Here is a 19,574-nt window from a genome sequence, read left to right as displayed (position 1 = left end):
TGCAGCACTCAGGAACACTGGCTCTGAACCTTGCCTTGGCATCACAGTAGGGCTGGTCCTGATAACAAAGGTGTGGGTGAGCTGTCCCTTATCAGTTGTAGCTTTGGGTGAACTACCCAGGCCAGTGGTGGAGAGTTCGGCCTGGTGGTGTGGGTGCAGGAGAGCTGGTGGATTGACCAACTCACCACCACCCAGGCTCAGATCCAGAGCTCTTAGTTGTACCACTGCAAAATCTACCTCATTCCTGCTGATCCAAAGCTGCAGGATCTCCATGACCCAGGGTAGTAACAAAGGGATATCCCAGAGTTGTCCCATGAGGATCCAGTACTGATAGTTATAGCAGAAGCCAGAGGCCTCGAACCAGACCAGTGACTCATTTCAGTGAACATTTGCAAGTAAAAGTGTGAACAGAAGGTATACTGTGTGACACACTGACACACTACAGCTTCCACAACAAGATTTTTGTTTTTAAATTCTATTTTGTTTTGGTAGAGAGGTCACAAGTACAGGTGGTCATACAAAAGGACAGGGAGATGAGTGGATTGTGGTGGAGTCTAGAACAACCCGGCTCTATAGGCAATACTCTGGATATTCACCACTCACCTACTGTGGAGCTTGTTTAGCTTCTGTTGACACATTGTTCCTCTGGGACTTTCCAGGGAATACCTGCTTGTTGGTCTGTTTCTGTTCACGACCCCATCAATAACTTGGTTGTTTCTCTTTTGCCCTCTCTGTATTAGACATGTATAGAAAACAAGGCTGCGGCCATTATTTCAGACCTTTGTTTCTTAGCTTTTGCTGTATCCTAAGAGTTAGTGTTTGAGGATCTGCTCTATAGTTGTCTTTTTGTTGTTTGTTACTGGGGATTGAAACAAGGTCCTTGCACATGGTGGATGTGCGCCTAAGCTACACTCCCAGCCTTAGTTGCTGTCTTTATCTGCTGATTATGAACAATCAAATATTTGATGCACTGTAGCTGCTATTTTTGGATAATCCTCTCTCTAGGATCATTTTAACTTTTGGGATGATCACATCATTTTGTCCAAAAATCTTGGTGAATCCTATTTTTTCCCCTAAAATTATTACCACTTCATGTTTTTTTTTTTAACAGTAATTTATATTACAAAATGTCCCCAATTTTCTTTTTCTGTTTCTTAGTTGATCTAACATTTAAGGATCTAGTAAAAATGCTTAGGAATCGAGGTGACCCTAGGATTATTTTTAGGTCCCTTGAATGCCCTAATTCTTATTAGTATTTACTAGCCACCTCATGGTGTGGAGTAGGTGCATTCTAAACTTAAAGAGAATTAGTTGGATTTAAATAGCTCAGTATTGGTGAGTTGGAGTTTGGGGAACTTGTTGGATTTTATTTATTTAGAGAGTGCTGGAGTGCTTGCTCTCCCACTTTCTCTGATGTCCCCCTCCCCAGTCCTTCAGTGTTTGTTTCTATACAGAAAATAACTGGTTGGCTTACTGTTTACTTGTTACAGGTGTCTCATCTTTTACCTTATCAAATATTGCATCAGTTTAACTTCCCCAGGAAACCAACAATTGTCAGGTGTTTTTGGAGATAGGCTGAAACTATGTATAGAAATACCATATGTGCTAATTATTTCCATAGATGGAGAATATAAACTCAAGGTTACAAAGTGTATCTGGGTTAGTTATGGAGAGAGAAAAGTGGATTTAGAGACAAGTGGCTTTCTGCTTTTAGGGTTGTTGAAAGATGTTTTTTCCCACCTTCACCAGTATTATTTCTCTTATTATTATTACCAGAATTATTTCAGAAACAGTTTCTCTGTGAGAACTCTGTCACTCGTTCTGCCAGTCATACACATTTTCAGAACTAAGTGATTGTATAAGCATTTCCAGTATTTTTGGGCTGCTCTCCTTTAACATATTTCCTCCTGTCTCAGAGATATTTATATCAGATCAAGACATTTACAAATAGTTCATAGTTCATAACAGCTAAACTAGGTAGCCTATGCAAGGAACTCAAACATTTGAGAGCTTCTCTAAGAAACATGAGTAACACAGCTATTCTAAGTGGTTTACATTTCTTTCAGTACATATTTCCACATGTATTAAATGGAATAAAATTACATTATTAAATGGCTCTGTCAACAATATTTGAGCATATTATGGAATCTATATTACAATTCAACATAACACTGTAAATCACTCTAAAGAAACAATAGGCATACACAAAATAAAGGACGAAATCCATGTTTTCTTTTTTTTAAAAAAAGATTCTATTTATTTTATGTATGTGAGTACACTTTTGCTGTCTTCAGACATATCAGAAGAGGGCATTGGATCCCATTACAGACGGTTGTGAGCCACCATATGGGTACTTGAGAATTGAACTTAGAGAATTGAACTCAGGACCTCCGGAAGAGCCGTCAGCGCTCTTAACAACTGAGCCATCTCTCCAGCCCCCTATGTTTTCTTTTTAATAAATTTAAGGTATACTGTCTATTTTAAGCAGCACTAAAAGATAATACTTTTAACAAAACAGCCAATTACCAAACTGTTGTCTAAGTCCAGCATAAGGAGAATTCTATCCCGAAAAGACTGTAATACCTCAGTTGTCCTAGATACATGACAGCATGTAGCATTGTGATCAGGTAGATAGCATTTTGCAGTAATATGGGATTTAGAAGTCTGTGTTATTTATTCTATGTGTATATATGTACACCTGAGTTTATGTATTCAGGACCTGAGAAGATCAGAAGAGGACATTGGATCTTCTGGAGCTGGAGCTGATAGGTGGTGGTGAGGTGCCATGTAGGTGCTGGGATCCAAATTCAGTCTTGTACAAGAGCAGTAAGTGCTTGTAATCATTGACGTATCTCTTCAGCCCTACATTTGGGACTTTAAATCTGTCTTCTAGTCTCAGAATTGGGTGTTATGGAATGGGCACTATTAATAGTAGAGAACCTTAAAAAAATATGTTAAAACCCTAGTAAAAGCTGGAGTGTCTTATGGTCCCTGTCTCAGTAATTGTTGTTCTATTGCTATGAAGAGACACTAATAACCAAGGCAACTCTTAGGAGAGAAATCACTTACTTGGAGGATTACTTTACAGTTGCAGAGGTCCTTTATCATCATGGCATCATGACTGGGAGCATGACAGTACTTACGCAGGGTACTGGAGAAGAGAGGGGAAGAGATGGTGGCAGAATGGCCAGGAGAGCTTGAACTCACAGATCTTTTAGCGTCTGCCTTCTGAGTGCTGGGATTAAAGGTGGTTACCATCAAACCCAGCTAGAAGTATCTTGATAATATATGGATTTTTTGGTTAACTTGATAAAAATTCTGAAAGAGGACAGTAGATTCTACGGAGTTGAATATGAATGAATATAATTCTGTACATGTAAAAATAGCTGTTTTCATTATACCATATATTCTATTTGTCACTTTATCTTTTGTTACTGAGAATGTTATAAGTAAAAACAACCCTTTTTTCTAAATTTCTTAGGTTATCTTTCAAGATTTTATTTTATGTGTATGTGTTCCCTCCCCATCCCATATGTGTGTGTGTGTGCGCGCACACATACACGCTTACACTTGAATGTGTACCTGTAACTGGAGCTACATACAGGTGGTTGTAAGCCACTATGGTGTTCCTTTTAAAGATTTCTTTTATGTTTGAGAATGTTGTAGTGTACAGCTGGCAATAAGGAATTTTTTTTTTAAGATTTATTTATTTATTGTTATATGTAAATAAATACACTGTAGCTGTTTTCAGATGCACTAGAAGAGGGCGTCAGACCTCATTATAGATGGTTGTGAGCCACCATGTGGTTGCTGGGATTTGAACTCAGAACCTTCAGTAAAGCAGTCAGTGCTCTTATCTGCTGAGCCATCTCACCAGCCCAGGAATTTTTTGACATTAATAAAATATTAAAAGTTTTGAGATTTAAATTATTCTAAATTGCTTAAATCCCTGAGATTGGAAGGATTCTATTAAGTGATACATTGGCAGAGTCCAGTTATAAATACAGTACATGAAACAAACAGAATGAGGAAGTGAATGTTGCACTATGGGGAAGATGGAGAAACAGTTATTGTAGCACTCTGAGAAGTGCATGGTCATGGCTGCCATGCCCATGCGTGTGTCCTTGGTTATGGGGGAAAAGCATACTTAATCACAGAATCTCTTTTTGTAATTTCAAAACAAAAAATAATCTCTATTAATTGATGGACTAAATCATGTTATAGAAAAAGCTTTGTGATAGAACAGGCTCTCCTAATTACCTAAGAAGTGGTTTCTGTGTGTAGACTTAGGGTTTTCAGGTAAGTCTATGAGTTGTGTGGTGTGTGTGTGTGTGTGTGTGTGTGTGTGTGTGTTAGTTGTGTAACTACTACAAATAAAATTATCTAGCACATTTTTCTCAAGAACTTTGAGCTTAAAATATAAAAATATATTATATTAAAGAAAACTTGGAAAGACTAATAACAAAGACCATTACTAAGTTAGTAATATAAACAGCTTTGAAGTATACTTCCCACTACTTTTTTACAAGTTCTTTTGTTTATTTCAGTTATTGTTTTAGAAGGTCAATTTTAGTGGCTACCAAATAGTAGATTGAGTTGGTAATTGCAGTTTTTCTATTGCAGGACATGAAAGTTAGTAGTTTTCCAACTTTAATGAATCTTTGGATATTTTTAAGAGTGGAGGTGGAAGAGGGAAGGTTGTAGATGGGGTTATAGATGTACACAATCTTATTGATATGTTTTTGGACAGAAATGTGATTTTTTTTAAATTACTAATATCTATACTTGCTATATACCATGTACTGTGCTACATAATAATTAACATCAGATTTTGTTTTGTTTTTTATTTCCTTGATTGCTAGTGACTATTTTCTCATATTTTTGATATTGATACTTAAATCTGCTGTGGCAGACACTGACTGGATAGAGAGTGATTTTAGTACTCTAAAATGATAGTGTAAAACAATACCTTGTTTCTCCTTGAAAATACTGCCAATCTTGCTAAGGAAATGCCAGTCTTTGATGTCATCTTTAGTTTTCCTGTAACACTGAAGCACATTTGCTGCCATTTATATTCCATTTCTAAATAATGGTCTTTTAAAATTTATGTCAGTGTGGTAATATGCCAGAATTATAACAGGATCGAGGGATACACATATAATAGTGTGAACACCAGTCATCATGTTTATGAACCAAAAAAGAACCTAATAAGGGAATTTTTATAAATTTGTATTTTAGAAGAAAACTATGTTTGCCCCCATATAAGTTAGTTTCTGATAATATTTAGTCAAGGATTTTGATTTTTGAGTACCTGTTACATTGATGCACTTGTGTCATCATAGCAGAGACAACCCAGCACTGCGGAGAGCGAGCTTGGGCAGGCCCTTCCTACTTGAGGATGTCCACTCGGGTACAGCCTTACCATTGACTGCTGCACACAGGAAAGGCCTTTAGGAAGAGCCAGAGTGAAAGGAAGTGAGGTTGGTATCAGACATGAGAAGGCACAGCTTGTATCCTCTCAGCTTGATAACAAGTTCATTAAATATTAAGAAAGAGAGATACAGGCTGGGGAGGAGGCGATAAACAATCTCAAAACATGATAGGCTTCTCAAGAGAGTCACTTTTTCAGGGTGTCTTTACAGTGACTGTTCATATGATCCTGTGGCTCAAAGGTTGTAATTTATAAGGCTTAAAGATTAATCAAAGCTTAGACTTGAAGTTTAAATATTAAGTAGAAATGTATAAGCTGATACACTTATGTCTTTCAGAATTTGTTTGTAAGTTGATTTCATCTTGTCCATGATTATAGCTTTCAGAATGAGGAGTGCTAATATGTGGGAGGCTCCTTCCCCAGCACCTCACAAGCCAGGTGTCACTACAGCACAGGCCTGTGGCTCCAGCGCTCAGAAGGTTGAAGCTGCAGGACATGAAGTGCAAGCTCATACTTGTCTACATAGGGTTTGAGACCCTGTCTCGTTTCTATACATTCTGCCCTAGAGTAAACAGAGTTTACTTAGTATTTTAGCACTCTTGTTATGAGACCTTTTTTAGGATATCTATGCATTTTTGGCATTATCAGTTGTGTGGAAGTTCCTTGACTCTGAGTCAGCAGAAAAGACAGATGCTCATAGGTGATGTTTATATACTATTACCATGGTATATTGCTACTAGACCTTTGGTTCTGAGTTTGCCTGCATGGGTGTGGATGTTTAACCTGAGTCCTTCTCCTCATTTATAGAATAAGGTTCATAATTGTCTCAATTTTAATTGATATGATAACTGACACAGATTGCAAGGTGTCTGGCCCTCACAATATTGGCTGATGTTATCATTATTTGAGAAATTAATAATAGCTCCCAGGATCCAAATAGACAGATTTCATAGTTCCTGTGTGGCCTGTTGACTGTGGTCTAAGCAAAATGAAGCTCTACAGGTATTTCTCCCATTCTATCTAAGTAAGCATGAGTCAGTCATAGGTTATAGGCTTTTTGCTGGCTTTAAAAGTAAGACATCTTTATGTATACTGAAATGAATTAAGTAGCACTAGTATTTTCTTCCCTCTGGCCTTTTGTGCTCTGTGAGGGGTTATTTGTTATGGCAGTTCAAACATCCTATAGTAATTGGGATATGTTGAGGCTGAGTTGATTGGAAATTCAGAGTTAAGTAAAATATTGGATTTTAAAAAACCAGCAAATTTATTCCAAATTTAACTTAGCCAATAATGAATTTAGGGAATACAAAATTGGCAAGACAATAAATATTAAATATGTTCTTACCACATAGAATAATAACTATGTGAAATGATTTACTTCATTTATGTGGGCTTTTTGTTATGTATGTGCAAGTATGTGTGTGCATGTGTGTGGTTGTATGTTGCATCATGGTTTCATTACATAGTCTTGATAATGATACACTTGGTCTGTAGACCAAGCTGGCCTTGAACCTGTAGTTATCATCCTGCACTACCTTCTAATTGATGAGGTTGTAGGAAAGCACCGCCATCCTCTGCTAATTAGTCTATTTTAATCATTTAACAATGAACACATGTGTAACTTCATATAATTATTCTGTCAATTAAAATTAATGTGAGAAATGTTTTTTAGTATGACATACAAAAACAAAACTAGTTTACTTCTTTAAAAACTTTATGTGTACAAATGCTTTGCTTACATGTAATGAAGGCACCATGTGCTTTGTACTCATGTTAGAAGTTAGAAGAGAGCATTGGATCCTTTAGAATTGGAATTATGGATAGTTGAGCTGTCATGCAAATGCTAAGAATTTAAACCAGGTCCTCCACAAGAGCAACAAATGCTCTTGTGCTGAGCCATCGCTACAGTCCTAGAAATGGATTTCTTTCTTTGTTTTTTTAATGATAAATATTTAAGACTTGATGATTTATTTGGAATTATTGTTTAAACACTTTTAAATTTGAGTATTTTAAAGATTGAACAATATGTATGACTTACAGTAAAACATAGATACTTAGATACTATAGATAAATTGATACTGTAGTATACTATAGTATAGATACTATAGATAAATTGATACAGTCTGTTTATTACACTTGTTTATGTGTGGAAATCCCTACATAACAGTGTGCCCCTGTGGAGGTCAGAAGACAACTTATAGGATTTTGTTCTCTTCTTCTACCTGATGGGTTCTGGGAGTTGGGCTCAAGTTGTTATGCTGTATCCACTAAGCCATCTCACTAGTCCCTTTATGTTTAATAATAGCTACTACTGGTTATTGTGGATTAGAAACTTTGCTATTTATGCTATATTTAATTTTATTATTACCAGCCATGCATATGATGCTGTAAAGTTACATTTTATTTTCTGTTTATTCTTTCAAATAATATAAAGTAACTAGTACTTTGTCTGGATTATAACTATCAAAACTACATTGTATTTAAATATTGTATGGGAGCTGGGCATGGGGGTGCACACATTTATTCCCAGCACTCAGGAGGCAGAGGCAGGAGGCTCTCTGAGTTTGATCTCTGCTCTCAAAGAGACCCTGCTTCAAAAAATTAAAACAAAACCCCAAATATGTATGCATATGTGTATTTATTTAGTTAGTTATTGTATGGTATAATCATAAATTTTCTTGATTGAATATGTATAAGTAAATGTATATTTGCTCTTCTAGAGTTTTAGATTTACATTAATTGGTAATTTGTTTTTTTATTGCAGAAATATATGAGTAAATGGGTCCAGTAATTGGAATGACTCCGGATAAGAGAGCAGAGACCCCAGGAGCTGAGAAGGTTGCGGGACTGAGTCAGATTTACAAAATGGGAAGTTTGCCTGAAGCTGGGGATGCTGCTAGGCCAAAGGCCACGCTAGTGGGCAGTGACTCAGCAGATGACGAACTAACAAACTTGAACTGGCTTCATGAGAGCAGTAATCTTCTAACAAACCTCAGGCTTGGAAGTGAAGGCCTTCCAGTGGTTAGTCCGTTGTATGACATAGAGGGAGATGATATGCCAGCCTTTGGACCATTGTGCTACCAGAACCCAGAAAAAAAATCAGCAACTTCAAAGCCCCCGTACTCCTTTAGTCTTCTCATTTATATGGCCATTGAACACTCGCCAAATAAATGTTTGCCTGTCAAAGAAATTTACAGCTGGATTCTGGATCGTTTCCCATACTTTGCCACTGCACCTACTGGCTGGAAGAATTCTGTTCGGCATAATCTATCCCTGAATAAATGTTTTCAGAAAGTGGAAAGAAGTCATGGCAAGGTGAGTGTTCATAAACATTGTTCTGTGTGGTAAGGGAATTAATATAGTCCTGTAAAATTCAAGACTGAGAGAAATAAAGCCATGTCAAGTTAGCTTGAAGTTAATTATAGTCTTCATTTGCTTTAATTTATGGTGTTTTAAAATTTCTTAGTGTTGAAAGAAACTTACTAAAATTACATTCAGTCTGCCTTTGGCACCTAGATTATTCTTAGACGTTCCTTTTCTACCTTGTTACCCACCACTGCCCTTACCTGAAATTGAAACTTAGGGCCTTGAGCGTGCTATGTTAGGAAAGCACTCTGCCACTTGTGCTATCCCCAGACCACCTAAGTTGCCTAAGTTTTTTTTTTTCTTTCTTCCTTACTTTCTTCCTTCTTTCCTTCCTTCCTTCCTTCCTTCCTTCCTTCCTTCCTTCCTTCCAAAGACGTTTGTCTCTTTTTTAAAAAATCTGTATGTTTTCTTGTCTTCCTTCCTTCCTTCCTTCCTTCCTTCCTTCCTTCCTTCCTTCCTTCCTTCCTTCCTTCCTTCCTCCCTTCCATCCTTCCTTCCTTTCTTCCTGTCTTACCTGCCTGTCTGTATAGCCCTGGAACTCTTCTCTCTATAGACCAGCCAGACTGGCCTCAAACTCACAGAGATCCATCTGCCTCTGCCTCCCAAGTGCTGTGATTAAAGGTGTGTGCCACCACTGCCCAACAGATTTTATTTATTTTTAGCTGTATGTGTTTCTGAGCTTGATTACAGTGTCTTCAGAAGTCACAACAGTATGTTGGACTCCTTGAAGCTAGAGATAAAGGCACTTGTGAAGTGCCTAATATGGGTGCTAGCAACTGAACTTGGGTTCTCTGGAAGAGGTAGTACATTCTTTTAACCACTGATATGTCTTTCTAGTCCCAGTGAGTTGATACCCCTAATTTCTCCAACTATGTCAGTATATACCTATCCTGTTTATCCAGTATAACATCATGAAAGTGTAGCTCATTTATATTAGATGTAGGAGGTATATAAAGGCAGTATTTTATTCTATACAAGTGAGAAATGTAGGCAGGTAGAGTGAAAAGGTACAATGAATGTGAAAGTTGAATGTCCTAAGTTACTAGGGCTTCTGTGTTGAGGTCAGAACAAGGGTGTGATAAGGTTTTCCTTTCTTTCATATGTGCATTGTCATCCTAAACATGTCTGGATTCTCTGTAAAAAGAGAATTGCACATAGTACCACACGTAGATACAGTTTTAATAAAGATGTAGGGTTTGAAGTGTTGATAAGTAATACTTGTCTCATGTCTAAATCTGTTTGACTTGTTTTGACATTGTGTTATAAGGTCAGAATAGCTTTAGAAATTACTTGATTTGCATAATACATGAAGCCGAATTCATACATTCCTGGATGCTTTTTCTATACTTGAACTTTTTTGTTTTGTTTTTGCTTTTAAAGACAGGGTTTTTCTGTATAGCCCTGGCTGTCCTGGAGGTTAGATCAGACTGGTCTTTAACAAGTCTACAAACCTTTACCTACCAAGTGCTGAAATTAAAGGTGTGTGCCACCACCACCCAGCTCTCTTTAGTAATAACTTTCTAAATATTTGTTTAGGAGCTTATTTTCACTTTTGACTTTTTAGTTTTATGTTTTCTTGGGTACTGTCCATTCCTATGGCTTTACAAAGTATCTGGATGCTAATGACTCTCAAGTACCTCTAAAGACCAGACCTAATTGTTTAATCTAGAGATAAATTGAGACTTTGTTCTTTCTTCTTCTGAGATCCCAGATTCTAAGCTTGATGTTTGTTCTTCATGACGACAGGTTACTTGGATAGAAAATTTGAAAACAATTGATACATTATCCTAATGAACTATATATTCCACAACCAGGAAAATAAGACCCAGATAGGTAAAACTATTTGATCCTCGCCTGCAAAAACCAAGGTTAAACTCTAGGAAATAAAGTACCTATAAATGCTCAAGCACTCATCAATTGACGTACGTGTGTATGTGTGTGTGTGTGTACATACATGTCTATGTATGCTAAGAATAGCTTTTGAAATTTTTTTTCTTGGTAAGCATAATGCAGTTCTCAAACAGCATCTTGATGCCTTTAGGGGTGAATGACCCTTTCACAGGCATGGCATACCATATATCTTGCATATTAGATATTTACATTATGATTTATAACAGTAGCAAAATTATAGTTATGAAGTAGCAATGACATAATTTTATATTTGGGGGTCACCACAGCTAGAGGAATATATTAAAGGGTCTCTTGGCATTAGAATTGTTGAGAATCACTGGCCTGATACAGAAAACCATGTTCATACTTGATTGGATTCTCTTTCTTTACCATTAATTGGGGGTGGGGGACATGGTTTTGAGACAGGGTTTCTCTGTGTAGCCCTGGCACTCACTCTGTAGACTAGACTGGACTTACAGAGATTTGCCTGCCTCTGACTCCAAGTGATGGGACTAAAGGTGTATGTCATCACCACCTGATAACCATTAACTTTATAACTTTTACTTTTAAAACTTATTTTTATTGTTATCTTTTTAGTAATCCATCCATCCTTCCCTCCTTCCCTCTTTCCCTCCCTCCCTTCCCTACCCCCTTCCCTCTCTCCCTCCCTCCCTCCCGGCTCCTGTAGCCCTTTGTTGTTTCTATAATACATATTATAGCTGTGTAAAAGTTTTTGTATCCTACTGGGGAAAGTATCTCTTAAAGTAAAAAATCTTAGTGCAGTAACCACTTATGGATATCTACCTACTTATCCTTGCTTTACATAGTAATTGGTCATAGGGCCCATGATTCCACCAACCTGGTGAATGTTCAGGAAGGTAAGCAAAAATTCTCAGGCTCGCGTTCCCTTTAGAGAGGGGAGAATAGACTGCAGTGTGTGGCAGGGGGAGAGGGTATTATTTTGCAACCTGTTCAGTGTTCAGTATTCCCAATTTTAATGCATAATTTATTTCATATTATCTAATAATACTTAGGCATCTGAGTTTCTAAAGTTTTTTTTAAAGATACTACTACATCGAAAGTTCTTTTATATTCATTTTTTACTTGTTTGGTTTTTATTTTTTATTTTTTATTTTTTTATTTTTTTGTTTTTTTGAGACAGGGTTTCTCTGTTTAGCCCTGGCTGTCCTGGTACTCACTCTATAGACGAGGCTGGCCTGGAACTCAGAAATCCACCTGCCTCTGCCTCCCAAGCACTGGGATTAAAGACGTGCACCACCACTGCCTGGCTTGATTTTTATTTAATGAGTTTGCTTCTTCTCTTTCTCTCCCTCCCTCCCTTCTCCCTTCTCTCCCTCTCTCCCTTTCATTGTAGAGCTAGGATTTCATACATGTAGCCCAGCTGAGATCAAACTCAATGTGTAGCTAAGGGTCTTGGTTACTTTTAAATTGGTGTGATAAAGATAACGTGGCCAAGATCTGGGGCTTTCCATATGGTGGGCAAGTTGCCTATGTCTGAGCTTCAGGCAGAGCTCAGAGGTGAATAGCTTGCCCACCATGTGGAAAGGCAGTGTTCCTTTAATTAGCCTATGATTTTAAGAACAAATAAAATGAAAAGGGAACGCCAAGCTCATCAAATCACTCACAAAGTGGCAGCAAGAAGTTACTCCTTCAAGTAGAGGGAGCAGGTTGGGATCCGAGAGTGGATAGCCCAATAATATTCCTGTGGGAGAGCTGGTCACTTTCTCCTTTAGATTCTCTTCTAGGCTATTGCGTATTGCCTATGAGAACCGCCAAGTCAATGTGGAAAAAGTGATTGCCGTCTTAAAATGCCAAAAGCCAACTTCTCTTTTATAAAACTTTTATTTTAACATTAAAGTTTTATTTGTTTTTTTCTTCTTATGATAGGGCTTCTCTATTTAGCTTAGGCAGGAACTCATGATCCTTCTGCCCTGGCCTCCCAAGTATTATTATTATCATACTATCAGCCAATGCTTTGGAGATAACAGAGGCTATAAATAGATACTCAAGGCAGCTTCTGAAAGGCAAGAGCTCTGAGGGAAGCTGCCTAGGAAAGACAGAAGGAAGGGCCAAGGGGCCCAAAGGAGGGATAAGTGCAGCTCAGAAAATGCCTGAATGCCTTGGTAGAACACAAGCACCAGCCATGCTATATATTCCAAGAAGACATTCTCAGCTGGAAACCCTGGGAGTCACATGTTTATCGTGGAGCTCCTAGGAGCTCTGGATGCTGATCCAGAGAGTCAGACAGCTAAAGCTCTGTGTTTAGAAGGTGCGGTGTTGTGGTGTTTTCTAATTAATAAATCCCAACAGCGGGTTTGCCCCACGGCCCAAGGTTTATGTTTCTGAATGAAACACACACACACTGCGTTTATAATTTGATATTCCTTAAACAGCAATAGCTGGGCCACTGCCTAACCTCCAAACAGTTAATCCTGAGTTGTTATTTACCAATTATATGTTCAGTCTTGGCTGCTCTGGACTCAGAGGGCTGCCCAGTTGGGCCAAACTCTCCCAGGTCCTGCACATGGCTGCCATATCTCTCTGTCCTGCACTCTTCTCAGGCATCACATCTCTCCCTCTCCACACTTTCCTGGCATGGCAGATCTTTTCTTCATCCCTCTCTCTTCTGACCCCCAGCCTGGGAATCCTCAAATCCTGCCACTGTCTCCCTCCGCAGCTATTGGCCATTGGCATCTTTATTACCAATCAGAACCAACTGGGGGCAGGCTCCCAGAAGCTAAGTGCAGACACTCTCATACATACAGGTTTTTGGGGGAACATAATTAGCATTTGTAATACAGCAGCTGTAGGGGTGGTTCTGATGCTAAGGTCCTGTTCCCAAATTGGCTCTTGATCTATCAAACAAGATGCCAGGGGCCAATTGCTGAACAAAGGAAAGAGACGGGGCTTCCAGGTCTCCACAAGTAGGCTAAGAGATGCAGGAAGAGGAAGGAAAATTTCATCATGCAAATGTGACCACCCATGTGAGATCTTGGGAGAGCCGCCATAGGCCACTTCCCCAAGTGGGAGATTAAGAAGGAAACTAGCTGAGGGCAGTTTTAGGTTGTTGAGCAAGGCTAAGGTAATCAGGACATTAAGCTAAGGGCAGATTAAGATGTGCTGAGCTAAGAATTTTGGGAAGGACAGGCTAGCCCCAGGAAATTAGAAGCACCCAACATTTGAGCCAAGGTGGCAGGATGAAATTGAGCTGCATGTGTGTATCTGTGTCTGTGTCTTTTATCCATGGATCTAATATTCTCTGGGCAGGGGCTGGTAGTGCATGCACTCCGCCCAGAGCTTAAAGCAAGGTTGTAGGAATTACATGCTACAAGCAGCTACAGTATAGGCTGGTAGATGGGGGTTTAATGGCCCCACCAGGAGGGATCCCTGAGAAGACAGGGAGGAAGGCTAAGAAGGGAGAGAGAGGAAACACTGAGAAGGTCATGTTACAGGACAGAAAAGAAAGCTTTATTTTCAGAGGTCAGGAATGGGAAGTTCACACAGTCTAGCATTAGACAGTAGGAGATGGAAGAAAGGATTTCATGGGTATACACTATGGAGCCCCCATCCTGGTATCTCCCACCGTTCAGGAGAGGTTTGAGGCAGCATAGGACTAGGCATGGTTGGTGTGATTTGAATAAGATCTCCTGTAAATCTCTCATCATTTGCATATTTGGTCCTCAGTGGTTGTTTGAAGAGGATTAGGAGGTATGCCCTTGCTCGAGAATGTATGTCATGGGGGTGGGGTTTCAGGTTCAGAAAGACTCCTACAAAGATCTCCCATGCTCATTGATTGGCAGGGTTAATATAGTAAAAATGGCCATTTTGCTGAAAGCAATCTACAGATTCAATGCAATCCCCATCAAAATTCCAGCTCAATTCTTCATAGAGTTAGAAAGAGCAATTTGCAAAATTCATTTGGAATAACCCAAAACCTAGGATAGTGAAAACTATTCTCAACAATTAAAGAACTGGGAGAATTACCATCCTTGACCTCAAGCTGTATTACAGAGCAATAGTGATAAAAACTGTGTAGTATTGGTACAAAGACAGGCAGGTAGATCATTGGAATAGAATTGAAGACCCAGAAATGAACCCACACACCTATGGTCACTTGATCTTTGACAAAGGAGCTAAAACCATCCAGTGGAAAAAAAAGACAGCATTTTCAACAGATGGTGCTGGCTCAACTAGAGATCAGCATGTAGAAGAATGCAAATTGGTCCATTCTTATCTCCTTGTACAAAACTCAAGTCTAAGTAGATCAAGGACCTCCACATAAAACCAGATACACTGAATCTACTAGAAAAGAAAGTGGGGAAGAGCCTTGAAACATGGGCACAGGGGAAATTTTCCTAAGCAGAACACCAATGGTTTATTCTCTAAGATCAACAATTGACAAATGGGACCTCATAAAATGACAAAACTTCTGTAAGGCAAAGGATACTGTCAATAGGACAAAATGGCAACCAAACAGATTGGGAAAAGATCTTTACCAACCCTATATCCGATAGAGGGCTAATATCCAATATATACAAAGAACTCAAGAAGTTAGACTCCAGAGAACCAAATAACCCTATTTAAAAATGGGTTACAGAGGTCAAGAAAGAATTCTCAACTGAGGAATACCAAATGGCTGAGAAGCACAAAAAGAAATGTTCAACATCCTTAGTCATCAGGGAAATGCAAATCAAAACAACCCTGAGATTCCACCTCATACCTGCTGCTCAGGTGACAGCAGATGCTGGCAAAGATGTGGAGAAAGAGGAACGCCCCTCCATTGCTGGTGGGATTGCAAGCTGGTACAACCACTCTAGAAATCAGCCTGGCAGTTCCTCAGAAAATTGGACATAGTACTATTTGAGGAACCATCTATACCACTTCTAGGCATAGACTCAAAAGATGCTCCAAGGACACATGCTCCACTATGTTCATAGCATCCTTATTTATAATAGCCAGAAGCTGGAAAGAAACCAGATGTCCTTCAACAGAAGAATAGATACAGAAAATGTGGTACATTTAAAGGATTTATTATTATAAATGAGTACACTGTAGCTGTCTTGAGACACACCAGAAGAGGGCATCAGATTTCATTATGGGTGGTTGTGAGCCACCATGTAGTTGCTGGGATTTTAACTCATGCCCTTCAGAAGAGCAGACGGTACTCTTACTTACCTGCTGAGCCATCTTACCAGCCCACATTTACAGTTATTAAAAACAATGACTTCATGAAATTCTTAGGTAAATGAATGGAATTAGAAAATATCCTGAGTGGGGTAACCCAGTCCATGGTATGCACTCACTGATAAGTGGATCTTAGCCTAAAAGCTCAGAATACCCAAGATACACTTCACAGTGCACATAAAGCTCCGGAAGAAGGAAAAGTGCAGATGCTAATGTTCTTCATAGAAAGGGGAACAAAATACTCACGGGAGGAATTATGGAGACAAAGTGTTGTTCAGAGACTGAAGCAAAGGCCATCCAGAAACTGACCCACCTGGGGATCCATCCCATATGCAGACACCAAACCCAGACACTATTGTGGATGCCCAAGAAATGCTTGCTGACAGGAGCCCGATAAAGCTGTCTCCTGAGAGGCTCTCCTATAGCCTGACAAATACAGAGGCGAATGCTCACAGCCAACCACTGGACTGAGCAGGGGTTTCCAGTGGAGGAGTTAGAGAAAGGACTAAAGGAGCTGAAGGGGTTTGCAACCCATAGAAGAACAATATCAACTAACCAGATCCCCAGAGCTCCCAGGAACTAAACCACCAACCAAAGGGCACACATGGAGGGATCCATGGCTCTAGCCACATATGTAGCAGAGAATGGCCTTGTCGGACATCAGTAGGAGGAGAGGTCCTTGGTTCTGGGGAGGCTCGATGCTCCAGTGTAGGGGAATGCCAGGGCAGGGAGCGGGAGGCAGGAGTAGGTGGGTGGGTAGGTGAGCACCCTTATAGAAGTAGGAAGAGGGAGGATGGGAAAGGGGATTCTGGGGGGGGTGGGGAAACCAGGAAATGGGATAACATTTGAAATGTAAATAAATAAAATATCCAATAAAATAAAATTTAAAATTTAAAAAAGAAAAGAAAAGAAAGACTTTCAGTTTCAAGTGAGTTCTCTCTTTGTTTCCTGTTTGTGGATTGAGATGTGTGTGAATTCTCTGCTGCTGCCCCTGTTGCCTTTTGCCTGGTACCTCAACTCTTCCATCATAGACTCTAACCCTCTTACTGTAAGCCCTGAATAAACTCTTCCAAAAGTTGTGGATAGAAAAAGATACCATGACCAAGATAACTTGTAGGAGAACGAGTTTATTGGGGGCTTACATTTTCAGAGGGTGAGTCCATAACCATCAAGGTGAGGAGTGTAACATCAAATAGTCAAGTATGGTGTTGAGAGCTTGTATCTTGAGACATAAGCATGAGGCTGAGAGAGAGGAGAGACAGTGCTAATGGAGAATGGCGTGGGCTTTTGAAACCTCAGAACCCACACCCAGTGACACACTTCCTCTAACAAGGCTACGCCTCCTAATCCTTCCAAGCAGTTCCACCACTAAGGACTGTATTCAAAGATAGGTGCCTGTGGAGGCTGTTCTCATTCAAACCACCCCGGTGGCCTTGAACTCATTAAAGATTCTTATTTATTTATTTATTTATTTATTTTATTTATTTATCTAAATTTAAGAGTGTTTCAGTATGTAGCCTGGCTAACCTAGAACTCAGTATGTAGACCAGGTTGGCTGGAACTCACAGAATTCTGCCTCCTTTTGCCTCCCAACTGGTGGGGTTAAAGGCATGCACCACTATGTCCAACCTATTCCATTTTCTTTTATATGTATGTCAGTAAATGCATGAGTATGCACTATGTACATGCAGGAGTCAGAAAAAGGCCAGAAGGCATCAAATCACCTGGAATTGGAGGAAAGGTGGTTGTAAGCCATCATGTAGATGCTGGGAAGTGAACCCAGGTCCTCTGTAAGAGCACCTAGTGCTCTTAACCCTTGAGCCATCTCTCTAGTCACAGACTTGAACTTTTGATGTTGATCTGCCTGCCTCTGTCTCCTTAAATGCTAGGGTTTCAGTCCTGTGCTGCTATACCTAATCTGAGCAATTGAAATGTTCAGAGAAGGGAATGGGGAGGTAAGAGCTAGAGAATAGATGGGTAGGATACTGTCTCAGGTTTAGGTAGAGTTTGAGAAAGAGAAAAGTCTGTTCATGAGAAGTAGGATTCAGAAATTTTAACACTGGAGCAAAAATTGGCAAGCTATCTCAAGTAAGGTTAGGTGAGAAGCTTTAGGTACAATTACCAAAGTACAACTCGGTGAACCAATGCTTTGTATTTGAATTGCTTAATAAGGATGTATTAGGGGTTACAGGAGCAGAAGTGACTCAAAGACACTTCATCAGCAAAACCTACCCCACAATGGGACAGCTCACAAAAGCTGGGAATCTGGAGTATGCTACATAGTGTGCATGCAGCTCAAAAGACTGGAGCAAGTCCTCTCCAGGTGGCTCAGTTGGTCTCTGCTTCTTTCAGAAACTTTGCAGCTTGCCTTTCCTGAGGAGAGTGACTCTTGTAAGTCTTTATTGTTTACTGTGGGAGGGGTGGGCATATAGTGAATCTGTATGTTTCATGGACTTCCTGGAGCCATTTTGAGTTGTTTATGTTCTGTCTTTAGTTTCTTTGCTGGATGGAATGTTTCAATCCCAGAGGGAAAGGCTTAATCTTAATGGAAATAGAACACTGTTTGGGATTTAGGAGCATTATTACATTCAGAGACAGAGGAGAAAGTTTTGGGGGAAAAATAGTTTTTTAAGGCAGGCCTTAATGTAGCCTAGATGGTCTCCAGTGGAACTTGATAGGTAGCTAAGGGTGACCTTAAATTCTGAGGTTCCTGCCACCACCTCTAGATTCCAGAAAATAATTGGTGTTATCTACAGACGTATTCCTCCCCACTGAAGGCAAGGTCTGGCCCATACTACTTCACAAATATCAGATCTAAAGTGTCAAGTCTACCCCCGACCTACAGTCATTGCTTATGGTTGACAAGTATCTACCACTGAGTTACATCCCAGCCAACATCCAAAGCTTACGTTTTTCTGAATTTTTATTAAATGTAAGTGAACATTATGACTAGGATTTTAGCCCATAAACATGGAATTAAATTTTGCCTAGTTTAGTACAGACAACTCTTAAAATGTAGAAGGCAAGAACATAATAATATTTCAGAAATAGTAATATTGTATCTTCTCTGAATTTATTATTTAAAACTTTTGTTAAGATGGATCTTTGCAATTCACCCCTTTAATGTAGTTCTTTTTACAGAAACTTTGAAGCCATTCTTAGAGGTTTAAAGTTCATGATAGTAAAGGGGGAGAATGCATATTTTCTGTTTTCCAGTAAATACCCAGGCACTTCTTTTCTTATAGACAAATTTTATGTTAGAACAATATAGTAATTTGGGTTTTATCATCTAAGTAAATTTTAAGGGAGAATTAGTTAAAAAAATATTTTTCAAACTCTAAAATATATAAGCAAATATATAGTTTTCTTTTCTTTTTTTTAACTTTTATTGCATTATCAGAAAAGTTACATTTCAATTTATCTGAATTTGTTAACATTTAAAAACATTTTAATTAAATAGAATTGAATCACATTCTTGTTCCCCTTTTGTACCACCGCTCCTCCCATAGACCCCCCTCAATACCTATAATATATTTTTTGTCATATTCCTTAAAATTTATAAAATATTATAACAATAAAAATATGTATTATAAAAATTTTTGATATAAAACAATAATCGATTTAACAGTCTTATGTAGATGCTCATCTACAGCAATAGTGAAAATACATTTTTCTCAATATA

The 19,574-nt window shown here is 38.9% G+C and overlaps 1 protein-coding gene and 1 pseudogene across 5 annotated transcripts in view; one reads left to right on the top strand and one right to left on the bottom strand.

The window, feature by feature from the left end:
* Foxn2 (forkhead box N2) overlaps window positions 1-19,574 on the top strand; it is a 49,319-nt gene that overhangs the window by 11,264 nt on the left and 18,481 nt on the right. For 3 of the 5 annotated variants that reach the window (XM_031355609.1, XM_031355608.1, XM_031355605.1), the window contains exon 2: window positions 8,196-8,746. In XM_031355609.1, the coding sequence (XP_031211469.1) occupies window positions 8,210-8,746 (537 nt within the window). In that variant the 5' untranslated portion in view covers window positions 8,196-8,209. Of the gene's footprint in view, window positions 1-5,342; window positions 5,481-8,195; window positions 8,747-19,574 lie in introns of all 5 variants that reach the window. The other 2 variants (XM_031355607.1, XM_031355606.1) reach the window with 1 other exon arrangement.
* On the bottom strand, window positions 5,108-5,204 carry LOC116081367 (annotated as a pseudogene).

The sequence above is a fragment of the Mastomys coucha genome, unplaced genomic scaffold (assembly GCF_008632895.1).
Source record: "Mastomys coucha isolate ucsf_1 unplaced genomic scaffold, UCSF_Mcou_1 pScaffold6, whole genome shotgun sequence".
Taxonomy (NCBI): Eukaryota; Metazoa; Chordata; class Mammalia; order Rodentia; family Muridae; genus Mastomys; species Mastomys coucha.
This window is presented reverse-complemented; position numbering and strand designations above follow the sequence as displayed.